We start from the raw sequence: 21,158 nt of genomic DNA, 5'->3' as shown, positions 1-21,158 counted from the left end.
GTATCAGACAGGGTTATTATCATTAACTAAAACTATTAAAAACATTTCTGTTAATTGAAATAAAGCTGAAATAAAATATAAATGTTAGTTGAAAAAATTTAAACGAAAATTAGAATTATTGCCTTGGCAATAAACTAAAATAAGTTTAAGATGAATCACTAAAAATTATTAATAAATAAATAAAAACTAACTAAATATTAATATATAATATTAATAAATAAAGCTAACTAAAACTGAAATAAAAATAAATTACATAATTTTATTAATTTCTATTAAATAACTTAAATAGCAATATTTAAAAAAACATTAATAAAATGACAAAAGTACACAACTAAATTACTAAAAATTAAAATAAAATTAACATGAAAAATAAATGCTAATTCAAAACAACACTGGTATCAGAACAGAAACATCATACTAAAATATTATAAAATAATATATTAAAATAAAGAACATATATGTAACATAATAAATAGGCTAAATATATAACAATAAAATTTGTAAGCATCAGATATAGGCTGTGGAATAAAGAGAAGTTGATTTGTTTGGGATGGAGGAAGTGCAGGAGTGGGCGGTCACTGAGGCAGTCGGTACCTCATAAATCAGTCATGGCATCTGAGGCCAACAACCTCAGCTAGCCAGACTGAACTGCTGAAAGATTCACTTTTATTTTGTAAAGCTTTTGAAACCATAAAGCAAGTTCCTTAAGTCGTCATTTTAATGGCATGTATCAAAGTCCTCATTGTGAACTGTCCCTCCCTTACAGTAAAACCATGCGCAGGACTAATTCGCTTTGATGGATTATAGTCATTTTAATAATGGAGCTAAATTTGGAGGTGGATAACGTCAACATGAGTCCCACCCGTACAGTACTGTATTGTGGTTTCAACAACAAAATAACACGATTATCTGGCCCTCATGTCACTTTCTATTCTAGCTGTTATTGATGTTTACACTAAAAAGTCCAGACTTTAAAGGTGAAGTGCATTTTTGCGCCACTTGCAATGTTTTCAAACAGGTTTCGCAAACACTCACCTGTCTTAAAGGATTAGTTCGCTTTCAAATGAAAATTACCCCAAGCTTTACTCACCCTCAAGCCATCCTAGGTGTATATGACTTTCTTCTTTCTGATGAACACAATCAGAGATATATTAATAAATATTCTAACGCATCTGAGCTTTAAAATGGCAGTGAGCAATACCAACGAGTATGAAGCTGAAGAAAGTGCATCCATCCATCATAAACGTACTCCACACGGCTCCAGGGGGTTAATAAAGGCCTTCTGAAGCGAATCGATGCTTTGTGTAAAAAAATATCCATATTTAACAAGTTATGAAGTAAAATATCTAGCTTCCGCCAGACCGCCTTCCGTATTCAAGTTACGGAAAAATGGAACTGGCGTTGCGTCATTTAAGCTTTTTCCATAGGACGTAGCGTAAGCGTTTTTAACTGTGACAGGTGTTGCGCTTTCTTTCTGAGTTGAATACGGAAGGCGGTCTGGCGGAAGCTAGATATTTTACTTCATAACTCGTTAAATATGGATATTTTTTTACACAAATGCATCGCTTCGCTTCAGAAGTCCTTTATTAACCCCCTGAGCCGTGTGGAGTACGTTGGATGGATGTGGATGGAAGCACTTTCTCCAGCTTCATACTCGTTGGTATCGTTCACTGCCATTTTAAAGCTTGGATGTGTCAGGATATTTATTAATATATCTCAGATTGTGTTCATCAGAAAGAAGAAAGTCATATACACCTAGGATGGCTTGAGGGTGAGTAAATCTTGGGGTAATTTGAACAGTGAACTAATTCTTTAAGGTGCTGTTACATTTACTTTTTTGATCCAATTATCACTGCTCACGCACCTCACAAATTAACACAGGTGAAATCCAGTCATTTCAATAGCAATCAATAAATTGTGAATTTTGCGCGAGGGAGAAAGTTTTCCCCACAGATTTCGCAAAAAGATGGTCCCGTGTTGACAAACAGAAAGCTGGTTGGTTTGAATGTGAATTATGTGTAAGCTGTGCTAATACTTTAATACATTATTAGCAGTAAACAGACTTTTTTTGCTCACGAAATTTCGCTAACCATAGAGAAAATTCTCAAGGAAAAAAAACTATTTTTTATCGTCAATAGTGTCAACGCGTCAAGTCCACGTGACCACATTGAAGCCGTTGCAAAATTTGTGTGCGTAAATCTTTAATCCTCATGCGAAATTCCCGATCGAGTGGATTCCTATTGTAGGCTAATGACTGGATTTCGCCTGGGAACAACGGTAATGTTGAAAGTACCTTTGTTTTTCGTTTACATTGTGCCAGTAGTCATCTTAGACTTATACTGACACCAAGTGGAGTTGAGCATCACTCAAAACCAAAAGTTTTTATATTTCCTATGAAATTGTAACGCTTTATTCGCTGAAATACTTCACTTATTCCACCAGTGAAAGTTTCCAAAAACAGGGGGATACAGAGATAAAACACGTGAAGGCTGCTTATCTGATATCAAAATGGTGACCTGTTTCATGTAAACAAACAAAACAGAAACACTTTTATAGGCTACTGACAGAACTGGAGTAATTATCTCATCCCTTTTTTTAATCTATGATTCATTTATCTGTAAAACTTTTTTAATGTAGAACAAATTACTTTTGTAATCCTTTTCAATGAATGTTGCCCCCTATTACATTGTGACTAAGTACATTTAGTATGATTGACTACAGTTATTTCACTAACTAGATCTGTTATCCATAAACACGATGAGACAATATGCTAAGCACATTGGACCAGACAACAATATGAAATGACGGAGAGTGACGAGAGCAGAAGAATCACGGAAAGCAGGAAATCGCCAGGGAAACAAAGGTGACAGGGACTGAGAGAGAGAGAAAGGCTGTTTCTGCCTTGTTGCTCCAGAGATTCATTGCTCTCCTCATCAATCATGGAGGGCTGATGAAATTGTTCCTGCCCAGAGAGAGCCTCATGGCTCTCATGTGCAGAGTTGGCATAAATCCTGCTGGCAGGGAATAGAAGTGGATTATATTGTGCAAATTAATTGTTGTTTGAATTTGCCACTTTTTCTTCTTGCCCGCGGAGGGCTTGGAACATGAGTAGTGTATTGTCTTGTTCTCATAGCTTTTTTTGTGCTGGCACATCTCCTAGATTCTTACTTTCTCAAAGGGATCATGTCAAGAATTTCAATTTTAAAGGGAAAAGGTTGAGGATCAGCCTCGGAGAGCAATTTCTGGATGTAAGTGTTCCAAACAGCAGGTCAAAAATGGACAAATCTTCATTATTTCAGCCAGAAACTTGCTCTGAATTCCCATAAGCACATAAATCCACACCTTCAATGAAGAACAAACAAAGAGCACCACCTTCACTACCTGCAGATCACTCATTAATGTTCAGTTTATTTTTAGACCACTTCCCCTTTGTTTGATCAGGCCAGAGCTGTAGACAAGCTTGGGAACGTCTCTCTCTCATTAGTGTTTAACACGGGACTCCTGTCGTCAAGGTCAACAGGACTCCTGTGCCTCGGCCACTGTCAGAAGGGCCTTGCCAAAGCTAATGAGAGGATCACCGGTCGCAGAGAACAACTATTACTTATTGCATCTTTATTTTCCTGCTCTGGCTCAAGACATTTATTGTCCTTTGCCTGACCAAAAGGTGATTTTTTTTATTAATTTTTTTGCATTTGTTTGCTTGCAATTAGTTATATAATACGTTAGTGCATAGAGTTACATATGATCTTCATTTGATAGTTTATTTTAAATTGTATTGATTTTAGCTATTTACTTTTGAAGTTTATTTGCAAAATTAAACAAATTGGGGTTTTGTGTCACCGATTTTGAAAACAGGGTCCTGTAAAATGAACATAAAATTACACAGCTCATATATTATTATTTGACCTTCTGAGTCTGACAATAATTTCATGAAGGTTAAGCAGCTAAATGACAATTTGTTTTAAAATAAAAAAGTATCTATGCATGCTTCTTATTAAAAAAAATTCCTCTAACGCCTGCATGTGCTAACTGTATGTTTTCCTTTGAAGGCAGATCGATATTTCAATGGTAAAACAGCAAAAAAAGGTTTATTCATCATTTCAACGTGTTGAGTAATTGTAATGTGCTGAATGCAACTAAAACTCACGAGCAGTGCAATACTGCCCTCTAGAGGATTTTTTTCTCCTAAAAAGTCATTTTAAAGTATTGGCCAAATTATATTGTCATTGTCAAATCTTTAATTTCATTTTTAAATTCAGTATGCGGATCAGCAGTTCATCTTAGGGGAGAAAAAGCTTACATGGCCTAAAGTAATATAATACGTTTAGTACTTATAGGCCTATAAGTTAAAATAAGTGAAGGTGCTTCACCCAAAAATGAAAAATCTGTCATCATTTACTCACCCTCAAGTTGTTCCAAACCTGTATGATTTTTTTGTTCTGCTGAACACGAAGGAAGATATTTGGAATAATGTTTGTAACCAAAAAGATCTCGCCCCCCATTTACTACCATATAGGAAAAATAAATACTATAGTAGTTAGTGGGGGGTGAGATCTGCTTGGTTACAAACATTCTTCCAAATATCTTCCTTCGTGTTCAGCAGAACAAAGAAATTCATACAGGTTTGGAACAACTTGAGGGTGAGTAAATGATGACAAAATTTTCATTTTTGGGTGAACTAACCCTTTAAGGAAAATCACGGAGTATGAACACGATAAATTTCCAGTTTCGTTAAGACAGAGACGATACGTGCCAAAAACACACATCAAACCATAAGTTGTTGAACAACTGTTTGATTAGTGAACAAATCGTTCTTTTGAGTCAGATGTGTTTAGTGAATCAGTTCACAAATCCGACCTGACTGAATTGCTCCAAACGGTTCGAGTCAACAAGTCTGTTCGACTTGAAACGGCGCTGCCAGACCGATCGGCGTATGACATCAAAGTACCGCGAGAGCGATTCGAAAGCATACAGAGCAGCCTGATCTCGAATCACTCTCGCGGTACCTACCGTCTTAACGTCTGAAGACCTAACGTCTTCAAAACAACTTACATGAAATAACCCCCCCACACTGGTTTTGATAAAAGCTTTAGCCTATTAAAATGTGCAAACGCTTTTCAGACATGTAAATTAACTGTATTGTTCAGTGATACTAAATGCAAATTATATTTTGGTTCTGTATACATTTCGTGGTTATGACCTCAACTCAATTTCATTGGGAAAAACCCTGAAAAAACAGCAGAGGGTGAATTCAGGTTGATTGGGACACTTTTCAAAGTCATCTCAATGGCAAAAAAGTGTCGCAATCACCCTGAATTCACCTTATGTGTTGCATATGGCATGAGATTACGCAATAACGTCAGGTATTTTCGACTTTAAGTAGAGCCGACGGCTCTTTCGAATCCTTCTCAAGGTACTTTGATGTCATACACCGATCGGTCTGCGCAGCGCCGCTTCAATTCGAACACTCACTACTATGACGGAAAAGAATCACTCGAACCGAGCTGTTCAAAAGAGCCGATTCCGGAAATGACTCGGACTCATAACAACACACTTGTTGCATGTGTGAAACTGTTACCGCAAACTCCTCCCATGGACCGCCCTCGAGCGGCCGCTTCACAGGGGAGCATCTTTCTTTCTTGTCTCACCCGATGAATACTAAGTTGACAAACAGGCTTGAGGGTTGAAGTTTTACTTTTAAGGGTAGCCTATGGGTTTTTACAGTAGCGTTCGTCGAAGTTGCATTGAGCGTTTAAATGTAGCCTATGAAAACGGTCGACGAAATGATAATGTGGCCAAACTAACGCTCAGTTGAAGAACAGGACTGAGAAGAACAAGCGGGTAAGTGCAACATTTACTCAGTAGCTCTTGAGGAGATTAATCAAACGTTTAGAACTTAATGCCATTTGAACTACTGATTTCTTACGTTCCAACTAATAAATATAATGTTAGTTAATGTCATTAATGAATGTTATTACAGAGTAAAGCTCACTTATATGTGATTCTTGAGTTGTAGATGCCTTCATTGGGAAGCTTCATTGGCTGCTCCTCAAAAACTAGTACGCTACAACATTTTTGGGCATTCATTTATTCGGAGAAAGCATTTTTGCATTTTACTTAAAAGGATAGTTCACCTAAAATTAATATAATTTGCTTACCCTCATACCGTTCTGTGGAACAGAAAAGAAGATATTTTGAAAAATGTCTTATTGCACATACAGTGACAGTCAATGTGGTCCAATTTTGTTTTGGACAAAAAACAAATCTTCAACAAAATGTGTCTTCCTAACAAAATATCTTCTTTTATGTTTCATAGAAGAAATAAAATCATAAAGGATTGGAACTTCACAAAAGCGAGTATATGAGAACAGAATTATATAATTTTTTTAGTGAATTGTTCCTTTAAATGAATGACAAAGGAAAACTTTCATAGTGTTTTTCATAACCAAACAACACTTTCATTAAAAGTTTTCAGGTTCTCCAAAATTAAAACCAAACTAAATAGTAAAATAAAAAATAATTGTCATAGTTGAGGTTGTGGACTTAAATGTTTTCATAGAAGTATGATTATTTAAACTTTATAGTTATCCTCCTTGGTGTAAACAGGCCTTCAAAAAGTTGAAGCTGACTTTAGGAGTCTGCTTAATGTACTTAAGCCAGGTCAGCAGTTGGACGCAGATGATAAATGAGGCTGTTTACTCTCCTCTGGTCATGCTTTGAGATGCTGCAGCCTTAATTGCATTACCTAACTGGCCTGAGTACTTGCTCATGTCTGTTATTAGAAGTTCACCAGTCAACCATCAAACCGGACAATCCAAGCCCTAATTTGCCAAAGCACTTGGTGAATAAATTAATATGCCAGAGCTGAAAGAAATGAGATTGTTCTTAAGGAGCCGGGCAGAAGCGTGATGTCTTGGTTAGTGTGATTTATGACCAGAGGCGCCCCATAAGCTCGATTCATGCGAATTATGTATGCGAGTGCAGAGAATGAATCAACAGCAGTGGGAGTGTGCAGCATGGCTTGCTTTTGGCCTCGTAATTAGCAGATGGTGAGTATGGATGCATAAAATTTTCATTCATAATGTTAGACTGTGAATGAGCTCACTTTCTTGCAGGATGGAACGGATTTGGTGTGCCATCTGATATGACATCATTGCCATCTTGCTGGTGAATAAAGTACCAATTTAACCCATCATAGGCTTTACAAAGACATCCTATAATTGGAGCCGTTGTTTGCCCTCTCATGGCAGCATAGTTGCCATTGCTGCTCTGATTTTGTCAGTGTGGGAACAGGCTGAGCCTATTATTAGGCAGTTGGGATAAATATGTAAGTTTACAGTTGCTGTCTGGTATCAGATGTGTGTGGGATTGAGTTGTGATGCTGTTAAGGGTGAATCTGTGAGCAAGACAGCTTGAGTCAGAATTCTGTGAAGCATTGGTGCATAGAAAACCAAGAAGAGCGGTGTTTGAATGTGTCAGCATCTGGTTAACTGCATCCAAACAGATTTTATGCTGTTATCAGATACCTCCGCAGCCATAAGTTCACCAGGAAGTCTCATGTCAGGCTGCTCATCAAAGGAAGCGTGCTTGTTTGTATGGTAGATGTTCTGTGCGGCTTTCACTATGACACAGGCATCGATATAAATGAGTCACCACAGATGAACTGTGTAAACAACTGCCTTTTGCGGTGGTTCAGTGTGTTTTTTGCGTCACCCTTTTAGTATATCTTGTGGGAGGTGTTGCCTCTAACGTGACTTTCTGTATCTTACATTTGTTCTAGCACGTGCCTGTCCTCATCACAACTGAACCATGGGGTCATACCGAAAGCCCAGGCCCCGTTTCATGAGCTCGCCTGTGCTGTCAGACCTCGCCCGCTTTCATGCCAGCTCGCCAACATTGCAGCTGTCCAACGCTAGTGTTTGGAACAGGTGGGTGGTTCCCTTTCCCAAGGATGAAAACGAGAAAAGGCATTGTTTCATTAATTGCCATGAGATTTGAGGATTTTTTTATTGTGTTTTTATAGACACAGTAGGCATGTGACGGTATCAAATTTTCACGTTGCGATAATTGCTGAAGCTTTTATCACGGAATACGGTATTATCACTATATTGAAATAAGTTGCAAAAAAAGTGTTGTCATAGTATGACAGCTTTAAGAACTCTTTTTGTAATAACAAAAATAACTCTGAATGTTTAAATACAATAACGCAATACACAAATTATAAAGTAAAATTTTTCAATCAGATTAAAGTAAAAAAGAATTATAAAGAACAAGTAACACTTACAATAAGGTCTCATTTAACGTTAGTTAATGCATTAACTAAGATTGAGCAATAGCTACATTTGTTACAGAAGGTTTTATTTTTTGTTAATGTTAGTTAAAAAAAACACAACTGATCATTGTTAGTTTTATCTCAGGTCCATTGAATAAGTTCTTTTGATTTTAGTAATGTTACTAAACATTAACTAGGAAATTAACATTAACTAAGATTAATAAATGCTTTAAAAGTATTTTTCATTGTCCGTTTGGTAATAATGAATTAACTAATGAAGCCTTATGTCACTAAGTTTTACTGAACAGTAACAAATAATCAGAACATTAGGGCATGTTGTAGTCCAGATTAAAATATAAAAATGTTTAAGTTTGAAAATAAATAGCTTATTAAGTTTTTAAGTATTAAGTATTTGGTGCTGTGATGAACAACATTGCAAATACAAAAAATTGAATGGCTGTTTGAAGCATTTTAAATAATGTTCAGTAGCGCAGCTGCTTTGTTTATGGGTTTCCAGGGTAGCCGCTGCATTTCTGCTGTTCCATCAGCTGCTGTTCCATCAGCTGCTGTCAGAGAGTGAACGTGTACTTTCATTCAGCGCGTCTCCTTCACTCTTTCCGCCATGTGCTTCTCATGCACATCGGGCTTGTTTAGATCTGAGCGCGTATCCCTTTGATGCAGCATACAGCGGTGTTGTGCATTTTATATGGTTGATGGGGAAAGAATTCTTAAAATGCATTATAAAAAATTTAATAATTCATAATAAGTAATTATTCATGGTATTTTGAAGTGTCTGCGATAACAATATCATGCATATTCATTATCATGATATATCGTATTACTGAATATCGACACTAGAGATTTTTTTTTTTTTTTTTAAAGAGAAAGTTCATTAAAAAATCTGGCATTATTTACTCAAAATATTTGTGAATGTATTTTAAAAAAGGTATTTTTTCTACAGATATCATAATTTATTCATTTCAAAATCACACCACATGACATTTTACAACCTGAACTAAAATGTCTTGTCATAAAAACACACATGGCAAGAAATGTACTCTTTGTTTTTATATTGGTTACATATGGTTTTGAAACCAAAAAAAAAAAAAAAAAAGTAAAAAGTTTTTCTTTTTCTACGAATATAATAAATTACTATTTCAAAATATTATTCCATTTTTAGGGAGTCGCAGCACATGACATTTTGCAACCTGAACTAACCTTATTTTTTAACCTTATAAAAACACGTGGCAAGTTCTTAGAAATGTATTGTTTGTTTTTATGTTGGTTTATTATGGGTTTTATACCATTTTCAAGAAAAGTTTATATCCACTGACATGTCATGTGGTGTAAACATTAAGTAAAAACTAATGAAAAATTTTCCCTACACTGTGAATACATATAGGTGTACACATCTTAATTATTATTTTCCAAAAAGTTTTTAAATACAATTTTCCAGTAAAAAGTTTTTCTTTACAGTTTTTCTTTTTCTGTCCTGTTTTATGTTTTATTTTATTTTTTATTTTTTTGTAGTTTTACCACATGCCTTGGATTTACCAAGGAATGTGGTAAAACTACAACAAAAAAATAAAATAAAATAAAACATAAAACAGACAAAAGTCTTTTCGAATATCAATAAACAGTGTACCAATTTTGTGAAAATATTTTATTCTAAGAAATAAAAATAAAAGATTATGCTTTTAAAAAGTTTTCTTTCCAATTTTATTATTTAAAGGGATTTTTTTGTCTTTCCTTTTTTCATTATAATATCAGGACCGTAGCTGACCAAAAAAAATATCAAAATGACTTTCAATTCAGAAATTAAAAACATTCTCATATATGTAGAAGTCATTGTAGAAATGCATGAATACTATTTGTAAATTATTTTTTTTTGTCATTGACCCATGTAATTTAAATTTTAAATTTAAATTTTTGGGTGAACTTCCCCTTTAAATTGATAACACAAATAAAAAGTCTTTAGCTTTAAAATTTGTATTCAGGAAGCTGTGAACTGAGTCAAAAATAGAGATGTTTACTGTACCGCTGACTCAAATGTGGAACCTTGCTTTTTCATATATAACTTCACACTTGCCATATTTAGTCTTTGGGAAAAACCCTTTAGAGAGACAAGTTTTATGGCATTAGAGTAGGAAGCAGACAGCAGCCTTTGCCTTTACCACTTCCTTATGGAAACGGGACCTCTGCTGCCCCTCTCTCAGGAAGTGTAGAGCAGGATGTTAGTCAAATGAGGACGGTTGATTTGCGGGCAGTGAAAGTTTACTGGCAAGCAGACAAAAAACGCTGACCATATTCATAAACACAGAGAGAATTTCCCTGGTATAGGTGACATTTCTCGATTCTGACATCTTTTTACAAAGTGGAAGTCTTGCATAAAAGGCATGTTTTGCATAGAATTTGCTTAGCTTGCAAATCAGCGGTCAGGGCATTTGAATTATGCCTAATTTTCTGAGTCATTTCTGTTTTTCAGTGTTCAATCGGCTGTAATTAAAGTCTTCCAAGGTGGGGGGCTGCAGTCCAATGAGCTCTACACCCTGAATGAAAGCATACGGTAAGACATTAATACAGAGAAACACAGCCTACCTGATTCAGTTTCAGGGCTGCCAACCTTTGAGTTTGTGGGGGGGTGGGGTTTTTTTGTATTTTGCAAGAAGTATTGTGATTGTCAAAACATTTGATAACTGAACAGAATTTCGATTTACTGACAACATGTTACAATGTTTACATGGTACAATGACTGGTACTGTGTTTTTATTAGGGCTGGGTATTGACACAAATTTGATGATTCTATTCGATTTCGATTCATAAGCTTGTGATTCGGTTGCAATCTTGATTCAGTTCGATTCATTTGAATATATGTGGTGCAGTACATGTTAATGTTTCTCAAGGGAAAAAAAATCTCTCTGAATTGCTGTAAACTAGCAGGGAACCCTGTCAGTTGGTACACGATTATTAAAGGTAAAATTAACAACTGATTTGTATACAATTGAATATAAGGTGCTTTTTATAATAACTTTAATTTTTTTTTGGAAAAATGCTCCTGTCTAGAGTTCCTTTGACTAGTGAACTTTATGGTCATTGAATGGCTTTTCTGAGGTAAATTTAACATAACGTGACATTATTTACAGGCTGTTTTATTGTCATCTTTCCGCAATTGAAACACAGCTTGAGTGATTACATGAGACATGATCAGTGTTGGGGAAAGTAACTTTTAAAAGTAATTCATTACAGTAGTGCGTTACTCCCTAAAAAAAGTAACTAATTGCGTTACTTTGTTACTTTTTATGGAAAGTAATGCGTTAGGTTACTTTTGCATTACTTTTTCTCACCTTGGCTGGGCTTGCTTGTTTGTTTTTTAATAACAGAAAAGTTCTATTTTTGGCAAATGTTAAAACCCTTTCACAACAAAAGTGAAACGAATAAGCCTCAGAGAAGGAAATGCAAATTCACGCCTGTACAGTAGAGGACGCAGCTCAAACAAACCTTTCAGCTGTGCTACCATTCTGGATTACAGAAGAATAGGATACAGGAAAAGAAAGTTCAGCTCTTACTTCAGCATTAAACACTTTTAAAAAAATAAAACACAAATGTGATGTTTATCTAAAGTAATTTTTGTTCAAGTGAGATGATTAAATGCTCACATTTAGTCTAGAAGTACAATAACCATCATGTTTATACAGCGCACACAACGCCTCGGCACTTACTAACAATTTCTCTCAACATGGGGACAGGAGAGCTGTCAGTCAATAAATGGGAAAAAAAAGTAACTTGCATTACATATTTGAAAAAGTAACATGTATATATTTTGTTGTAAATTTAAAAGTAATGCATTACTTTACAAGTTACTTGAAAAAAGTAATCTGATTACATAACTCAAGTTACCTGTAATGCTTTACCCCCAACGCTGGTCATGATACATTTCGGTAAGTTTTACTGTATATTTCAACATACCTTCTGATGTTCATTCATATTTATTTCATGCTATAACTAGTAGTAAAGAGGAAGAGATTATTGACTCATGTGCCGGCGCTACAGCGATCTGTCATGTCACATTAAAGAGCGCCAAAACGGTATACATTGTTTAAATTTCATAATGAAATTGATAGAATTTGAAAGCTGAGACTTTGTTTCATATCAAAAGTAATCTGCTCTGCTCTGTCCTGTCTGTCGGTGTGTTGTGAGTCTCCGCTTTGCTCCGCAATGTTATCTCACTGCGTGAGAAAATGGACGTGTGGGGAGAATTTGTGAGAAATGTATCAATTTTGTGAGTCTTACTCTGAATGCGTGAGCGTTTGCTGCCCTCTTTCTGTTTTCTAATCTTGTCATGATCAGAGACTTTTGAATTGAGCAAGTAGGCAATGACCCAGAAGAACATGCTAGCAACCACATAGAAACACACTAAAAAAAACCCACTATCAACATTTAGCAACAACCCACAACACCCAAGCATTGTGCTGGCAGATTTGTACAGGCAGCATCACTCACATTTTCTTCAGAAAATGTAAAAATGTACTTTATAAAGACTGGTCTGAGCTATTGAACTGTTTTAACAGGTGGCTTTTGAGGACCGAGTTGGGATCATTTATCACAGAGTACTTTCAGGTAAAATGTATTTCAGTCTTGAAGACATAATAATAAATTACAAAAATTAAATTGAGGTTACGGTGAGGCACTTACAATGGAAGTGAATGAGGCCAATTTTTGGAGCATTTAAAAGCGTAAATGTGAATTTAATAAATCCACTTACAAAAATTCTTGTGTTAAAGGGTCAGTTCTGTCATTAATTACTTGCCCTCATGTCGCTCCATACCCGTAAGACCTTCGTTCATCTTCGAAACACAAATTAAGATATTTTTTATGAAATCCGAGAGGTAAATGACTCATCCATAGACAGCGATTTAACCACCACTTTCAAGGTCCAGAAAAGTACTAAAGACATTGATTAAAAAAATCCACGTTACTACAGTGATTCAACCTTAATGTTATGAAGTGACGAGAACACTTTTTGTGTGCAAAAACAAAACAAAAATAATGACTTTATTCAACAATATCTTCTCTTCAGGTGTCATTCTCGTACGCTGTTTTCGTCCAGCACTTCCTGGTCCTACGCCAGAATAGCAGCTTTACAAAAAGGTCTCATTTGTTAACAATGAACAGTATATTATAGCATTTATTAATCTTTGTCATTGTAAGTCATTATAATTTTACGCAGAAAGAGTAAGTGTTTTTTTGTTTTTTTTTTGTTTTTTTTCACCTAATAATCATGTTAAATTGTTTAATACTTATGGCAATCCTATTAAAACGATGAGCATTCTAATGCTCACAAATCGACCCCATTCATTTCCATTGTAAGTACCTCACTATAAGAAAAAAGCGAGATGAGCTGAAATTAATTTTTTGTGCTAATCAACATTATACCATAAATGCTGTCAATTGAGCTTAACTTGTAATGAATCTGGAATATTCCTTTAAAGTACTTGCATCACTCATTTTATCTAGGATCAGCTCTTGAATAAGGGTCTGACGGATATTTTGGAGAAGATTCAGCTTCATAATGGTGAGTACCGAACCAGATTTTTTACTAATTTCATGGCCTGTGTGCGCTTTAATAAGGTTTTATACAGATGTGTGTGATTCAATCACTCCCTGCATTCTTCTCCCATTTCTCATGCCCAGATGAAAATCGTCTCCAAGCGCTGTCTGAGGTGTGGGTGAGGTTTTTCTCAGAGATCCTGCCAACTCTTCAAGCTATTTTTTACCCTGTGCAGGTATTAAAATGATCTCACCTACCATTCAAAGTAGTAGGTCGGTGTCAAGTTACCGACACTATAGTGACTGGTGTTTTTTTGGGTGTGTGTGTGTAGGGTCAGGAGTTGACTGTGAGGCAAATGTCTCTGCTAGGCTTCAGGAACATGGTTCTGTTGAAGCTTCCTCTGGAGAACATGTTTCAGGGCTCCTCATACCCTCCTCCAATCACACAGATGCTGCTGATCCTGCAGGTTAGTTCTCACTATAGCTTATTTCATTTGTACACTTAAAGTGGTACTTCACAGCTGGCAAAATGGGCTTTCAATAAAACTTGGCTGCCTATACAGTAGAAAGGTGAAACAAATTTTGAAATGGCTGCTACCTGACTAGAGAAAACAGAGAAAAAAAAAGCTGTTGTCTCCATTTTGCCAAATAGGTTGGAAAGCTTCAACACCCAAAATGCACTGGGCATGTTGCCGTCCAAGGCCACTCCTTTTGGATACGCTTGAGCAGAGTCAAATACAGCCTTGCTTGAGTAGGAAATACTTCTAAACAAACTTTTAGTCATAATGGTGTCAACGTGTATTGTTCACAGGTGCAAGAATTCAAAGAGTAATCATTTAGCGGGAGTGAGTTATTTTCGGTTTCCCGGCTGCAAAGTATTATAAATACAGAGAGAACTTCGCAAGGGAAAATCTGTAAAACCTCTGTGTTTGTAGTCAACATTTCAATCTGAATGACCACGAACACAGTGTTTTAGGCCAAACAGAGGGGAAAAACTGAAAGAAACTGCCTTTTTCATGAAAGCCCTGGAGCTGTCAAAAGTCCACCCGATGACACGTTTTGCGTTTCGCGTTACACAGAGAACGAGTAAACATTGTTTATTTACATAGACTACTGACATTGTAACAATACACAGCGGATTGAAAATCGTTACACTTTAATAATGTCCCAACAGTTTTCTGAAGCATGATGAACATTTCCACCACATCTCAAAATTGGAAATTACATTTTAAACATTTTTAAGCAGACTTTTTTGTCCTGCTAAGGCTAGTTTTATAGCAAAATTAAATCATATTTTCACACGTTTGGCATAATTTGACAATTACTATTAACTAACTTTTAACTACGACTTTTGCCTCAATAAACTTCTAATTACTGCTTATTAATAGCTTGTAAGGTAGTTGTTAAGTTTAGGTATTGGGTAGTATCTTTCCCTTTCAGGGAAAGTTTGTTCACTCGGCGGCAATATTTGCAACGCCTCCGGGCAGCTATTTCGAGCATCCAAGACCAAGTCCTTTCTATTTGAATAGGGGAATCCTGAAATCTCAAAAACTGCTTGGCGAACTCACAATTAAATTACATATTTCAAATCAGCAACAAAATCTGACATGAACTGTCCCATAAATGTTGTTTCTAATGCTAAAATAGCATTAAAAAAGCTTGTTTTTCAGGCTAGACGAGCCAATGCGCATGTGCAGTCCTAAGCGCGAGTCTCAGGTCTCTTTGGGAACTGGAGCTTCTAACGGCAGCTGCAGTGACGCAATGACTTTATCAATCAGTGATTGGCTCTTTTACTTAGAAGGCGGGACGTATTCCAGCATTTTGCGCGTTGCAGTTTCTCTCTTTCATAACTAATAGGAGTGAACCGTCTTTCTATATCTGTAGTCTTTGGTAGTATTAAGGGATGTAGAATATGGCAATGCAGAATAAGGCATTAATATGTGCTTTATAAGTACTAAATGAATATGAATACCAAATAATCTGAGATTTACCTTCATTTTTCTTTGTTTTTTCACACATTGTCACTAATATGTCCTTTACTGACACTGTTGTACAGTAACATTTGAAAAAATTGTATAAAAATAAATCATTTTCACACAGAAAATATTGAAATGGTTTGTTTATTATACTCATAGTTCTAAAAATGTAATAATAATTTTATGATGACTATCATATTTTTAGATTTACAGTCAAAGTAATTTATATATATATATAACAAAAGTAGCAAAATAATGATGAAGGCATCCAATGTGACCTTCATATCAGTATTGCTTTTGTTAAAGTATTAAAAAATTTTCATTAGTTGAAATAAAGCTTAAATAAAATATAATATAAAATATAAATTGTCAGGGTTTTGTTATGTACATTGTGTTTTGTTGTTCCCTGTGACCTAGTTTCTTTGATTTAGTGATTCGGTTCATCTGTCGTCTCGTTAGTTATCCAATTAGCTCTTTTGTTTGCTCTCTGTTTATAAGCCTTGAGTTCTCCTTAGCTTTTTGTCCATTATTGTTTAAGTCTATGTTGTTGCATTTGTAGTTGTTTCCTGGGTTCTGACTCATGTATTTCTCCTGCGTGTTTTTTTATTAAAAGACTTTTGAGTAATCTCCTTTGTGATCATGCGTGTACTACAGCTAACATGTGACGTAAACATGAAAAATTACACTGAAATCTTTTTAATTTGAAGTATTAAACTTACTAAAACTGAAATAAAAAATAAATTTAAAGCTAAATAGAAGTATAATGGAAATATAAAAATACTATAGAACATAAATAATACTAAAATATGACAAAAAGAAAGAAGTTTTAATAAAAATCAACCACTGGGACATTATGCAAAACATATGCAAACTTTTGTTAACACACAGGTGAGAAGATGAAGCAGAGATATGAGGATAAATACTGAACTTAAAGATAAAGAACATTCCCTGAGTGGCGGTGTGGGAACATGTTCATATCTGCTTTGTGCTGGTGTAATCTCAGATCAGATTTGAAGTGACACCATGAAACCAAGCACCTTGACCCAGCATTCATTTTTAAAATCAGGCTTCTCGATACAAAAGAAAATTTGTCAGCTTTGTTCCTGAACAAGACTGAGTACCACAGGGATACAGTGTCATGCTTTAGGGTATAATGGCGATGCATCATCCGTTGCTGAATTACTCCCACTCGTCAGCTGTCTTGGGATTGAACCCAGATATTTAACTATTCATCTACCAGCAGTCTTTATTTTGGATTCATATTTTCATTATGTTCTCTTTGGGCAGGGCATTCATGAGCCTAATGGACCTACGCAAGAGTATTTCCGACTGGAGAGACTGGTGGACATGGTTGTATCTCCCTACCTGAGTAACTACCTCTACATGAGCCCTAGCGATTCCTCTTCAGGTGCTCATTCATTTTATGCTTTACCTTCTTCATGCTGAAACTTTTGCTTTGTGGGTCAATGATGTGATGCTCTTTTTTATTGTCTGGATCTATTAATTTATTCAAAAATGCATTAAAATGCAATTCATATATACAATGAATTCAATACACACCATTCCTTTGATTAAGAAGTTTTTTAATTTTTAATGTAGTTTTTGGTAACACTTTACAATAAGGTATCATTAGTTAATGCATTAACAATAAAGCAATATATTCTTACAGCATTAATTAACCTTTGTTAATTAAATAACAATTAACTAATGTTAACAGATTAAGATTAAGATTAGCAGATTAACATTAAGATTAATAAATGCTGTAGAAGTTTGTTCATGTTAAATAATGTAGTTAAATTATGTTAACAAATGAAACCTTATTGTAAAGTGTTACCTAGTTTTTAAAATCTGAATTAAGTTCATTTTAATATTTTTTTGGGGGGGAGGCATAAAGTCAAATCTGTCAAGGTGGTATAACTGTCCTAATATTGTAATAAAGAAAAGGCCTCATTAAAAGAACGATATTCTTGAAAAGAATAATTTAAATTTCTTAGAGGAAAATATTTGAACAGAACTGCTTCACAATTTATTAATATTATAATAATTAAAAAAGTTTGCCCAGAAAATGAGTCATATGGTGTAACCAACATGCAGAAAAAAGTGTTAAGAGCGTTAAAATCAATAAGTCTTGTAATAATTAAGATAATTTGACCTATTTATGACAAAACAAAGTTAGTTCATGCCATTAAATGTCATGTGGTGCAACTACCCAAAAACGTAATGATATTTATGAGTTAATAATTCATGTTATTTGTAAAAATGTCTTTGTACATTAAAAATATATTAAAAAACTTAAAAAAAGAAATTATTAAGATGTGTACTCTCACATGTATTCAACGTGTAAGGAAAATTTTATTTTATTGATAATGACTACATTACATTTTCATTTTTTAAAGTCATTCAGGGCCTAAAACTAACTTTTTGCCTTAAAATTTACCATGAAACATAGATTAATCCTTATTAAAGTTACAAAAGTTATTCAGTCAACACTCTAAAAAATGTGTTGGCTTTACAAAAAAAAAAAAAAAATGAATGCAACAGTTTGCATCAATTTTTTTGAGTTATGACAACTTTGAGTGAGTTTACGTTCAACCAACAAGCTACATTGAGTTAGAGGAACTTAATTTGTAGAATAAACACAATTTTTTAAAGTGATTACTCAAAAACATTGGGTTGCTCCAAATACCAGAGTTGTAGCCCTGGAACCAATTAATCTTATCTATTTCAGTTCAAATCAACAGCTATCATAGCACATGCTAAATGTAACTTACTTAACATGTATATTTAATGAACAAGTAAGATATTACTTGTCACTTGCATTAGCGCAGCACAATGTTAACCACAAAAACTTCAACATTACAGAAACTTATTTAAATGTCAAACATAACAGCATTAAACACTAACAGGTCTTTCCCTTCACTAAAAAACACAACACTTAATTTCAACATTTATTCTCCTTATCTAGTCCTATGCAAAGCATGCTGGGAACTAGAAATCCACTGCCTAATTTCTGAAGTTATCAAGACAACTTCATTAGGTTACTACAACCTAAAAATTTGAGTTTAAATTACAGACGATATTAAGTTGATGTAATAATCAACATTATTAAGTCAACAGAACTACAAAATAATGCTTGCAACTTAAAAGGTTTAATTTAAAACAATACATTAGAATTTATAACTTGCAACCATGCATTTATTTAAATTGTAGTAACAGGTCCCCTGAATTACTTTTTAGAGTGAAGAGCAATGAGTGATTTGTTCTTTGTCTTTTGTTGTTTGATTAGCATTAAAAACAAAGACAGCAGCAGGTTTATTAGGCTGCTGTCACTTTAATAGCTAATGCACTGATCCAATATACTGATACACATGCGTTTTACATTCAGTTAAGACATAACTGATACTTGCCAAGATAGGCATTTTGACATAATTTTGTTTGAATATGTATGTTTAAGTGCAAGAAGACAGAAAGAGAGCTTGATTCCGTATTCATGCGCTGTCTGAGACGCGTAATAATTAAGTTCCCTTTTCGCGTCTTCTTGAGCTTGAAAATTTAAATTGGCAAAGCTTAAACTTTCGTGACAATGCAGCACTGGCCCATCAACTGTCCCAATTCACGTTTGTTAACGTTCATGTTCTCACAGTTTTGCATTGTTAGAATTCATTAAAATATTACCAGCCAACTGCCGATTGACACCGTTTCATACACTCGCCAACATCGATTTTTACACGCATTTGGCGCTTGGCGAGTGTTAATTTTAGACCCTGGTCATTAAATATAAACTTGATGTTTTTTTAAACCCATATGACACCAACAAAAACAAAAGACATTTTTAAGAACTTATTGCACATGTTTTAAACTAGATATATTTTTTTTTATATCATTGACCCTATTCTGATTTATGCATGTTGTAATCAGCACTGAATCCAACCACTGTTATTCTCACTTCCTCCACAGAGGATCATCTAGAAGGCTTGAGACTGGTTAACACACCACACCTCAATCATCCTGAGATTATGGTGACACACTTTGCCCATGAGTCCTTCCTGGCACCTCTAATCGAACACGAAGGTGAAGCCTATTTGGAAAGAACCGGCGGCGGCCGACGCCACACTGTCGCCAATGTGCATTCGGACATCCAGCTGCTGTCCATGAAAAACAGGATGTGTTCAGAAAAAGTCGAGGTCAGTGGGGCAGCCAGGACGACCAAGAGCAAAAAGACACCTAAGAGTTTCTGCAGCGAACCGACATTTTTTGACTCCCGGCCAGGTGGCGTGGAAATCCTTCGAGGGCAAAGCACTGCAGAGATAAAGTGTGGCTTAACTAGTTAGAAATCTCTCTTTCTCTCAAAACGCCCACTGCGATCTTCTAAAGTTATGATAACTGAGACAAGCTAGAACCTGTTCATTTAATACAATATAAAGTCTACTGTTTTGGAAATAGGCAGTAGTTTGTGTGCTAAATACTGTTTGGCCTGTCAGTTTAGCCTTTTTTTTATAAGGTTAGAGGGTGGAGGATTGTTAAAGAAGTCTTCGGTTTAGCTCTTTCTTGTAAAGCACACCGAGTGTCACTTTTTTTCAGTTGTGGAGGTGGTAAAGCTGTGTGAAAATACGCTCTGGTGAGCTCACGGTTTACAGAGGTACAGCAAAAGCCATACTGAGACGCATGAGATCACAAACTGATCTGCGCTTACTTGCAGTTCCTGTCTTTTACCTACTCTTTCTTAAGCGTTCTTGTGGTTTTGTTTCCTTTTAGTGGAAACTAAACAGGCTGACATGAAGAAAAAGTGGCATTTTAGTCTTTTTATTAATATTTTGTTTTATTTTATGGAATTTTAATATTATGGTAATTTAAAAAAATGCATTTAAGTGTGAATGTAAAATAATGTATATATTTGTAGTAATAAATTTAATGAGGAAAGTGATTTTAAATTCATTTTGGCATTTGATTGTTCATTTTTTTCATTTTTTGGTAAATGTCTAGAGGTTCATGTGAACATTTCTTTGTGGCTCCAGCATTCAGTGTGCCATTAAGAGTTCCTTCAGGAGATTAGCTGTTAAGGAGCTTTAGATGCTGTTTTCCGATGTTGATCACCTCAGAAAACCTTTGTGGCAGTGTTTCAGCATGTGAGCCCTGCCAAAGAGCTTTATGGCAAGTGTATTAATTAAGAATATTTGACCTTGGTGAAGGTAAGAGCGGTTGGTTGCATGTTTTTGTTGCAATCTATATCATTTAGACAGAAGTATTGCAGATGTATCAGATTTGTGAAAAGGAGCCAGATTCATTGAGGAAGTTCCTCTCGTGACTGTCACTGGAAGGAAGTTCAGTGTAATTTTATTTGAGTTGATTAGTTCAGTCCGATT

At 35.1% G+C, this 21,158-nt stretch overlaps 1 protein-coding gene across 4 annotated transcripts; it reads left to right on the top strand.

Annotated features, from left to right (window-relative positions):
- Positions 1-2,137: 2,137 nt before the first annotated feature.
- Positions 2,138-20,730, top strand: prr5l (proline rich 5 like). 4 transcript variants are annotated; one of them, XM_051884036.1, is made up of 9 exons: positions 2,138-2,277; positions 7,781-7,928; positions 10,758-10,838; positions 12,841-12,889; positions 13,787-13,844; positions 13,964-14,055; positions 14,152-14,286; positions 17,083-17,203; positions 19,753-20,730. In XM_051884036.1, the coding sequence occupies exons 2-9, from the start codon at positions 7,810-7,812 to the stop codon at positions 20,124-20,126; spliced, it is 1,029 nt and encodes a 342-aa protein (XP_051739996.1). In that variant the 5' UTR covers positions 2,138-2,277; positions 7,781-7,809; the 3' UTR covers positions 20,127-20,730. The 4 variants fall into 4 exon arrangements, with proteins under 4 accessions (XP_051739996.1, XP_051739998.1, XP_051739995.1 ...); XM_051884038.1 differs by lacking the exon at positions 2,138-2,277 and adding an exon at positions 3,518-3,664; XM_051884035.1 differs by lacking the exon at positions 2,138-2,277 and adding an exon at positions 5,580-5,841.
- The last annotated feature ends 428 nt before the right edge of the window (positions 20,731-21,158 follow it).

Source organism: Ctenopharyngodon idella, chromosome 24, assembly GCF_019924925.1.
Source record: "Ctenopharyngodon idella isolate HZGC_01 chromosome 24, HZGC01, whole genome shotgun sequence".
NCBI lineage: Eukaryota > Metazoa > Chordata > Actinopteri > Cypriniformes > Xenocyprididae > Ctenopharyngodon > Ctenopharyngodon idella.
This window is presented reverse-complemented; position numbering and strand designations above follow the sequence as displayed.

Bases quoted from the DNA above. Each gene is read 5' to 3' on its own strand.
- prr5l (XM_051884036.1), top strand. From the start codon at position 7,810: ATGGGGTCATACCGAAAGCCCAGGCCCCGTTTCATGAGCTCGCCTGTG. The intron at 14,056-14,151 runs GTATTAAAATGA...GTGTGTGTGTAG, and splicing joins CTATTTTTTACCCTGTGCAG to GGTCAGGAGTTGACTGTGAG. The intron at 17,204-19,752 runs GTGCTCATTCAT...CTTCCTCCACAG, and splicing joins CCCTAGCGATTCCTCTTCAG to AGGATCATCTAGAAGGCTTG.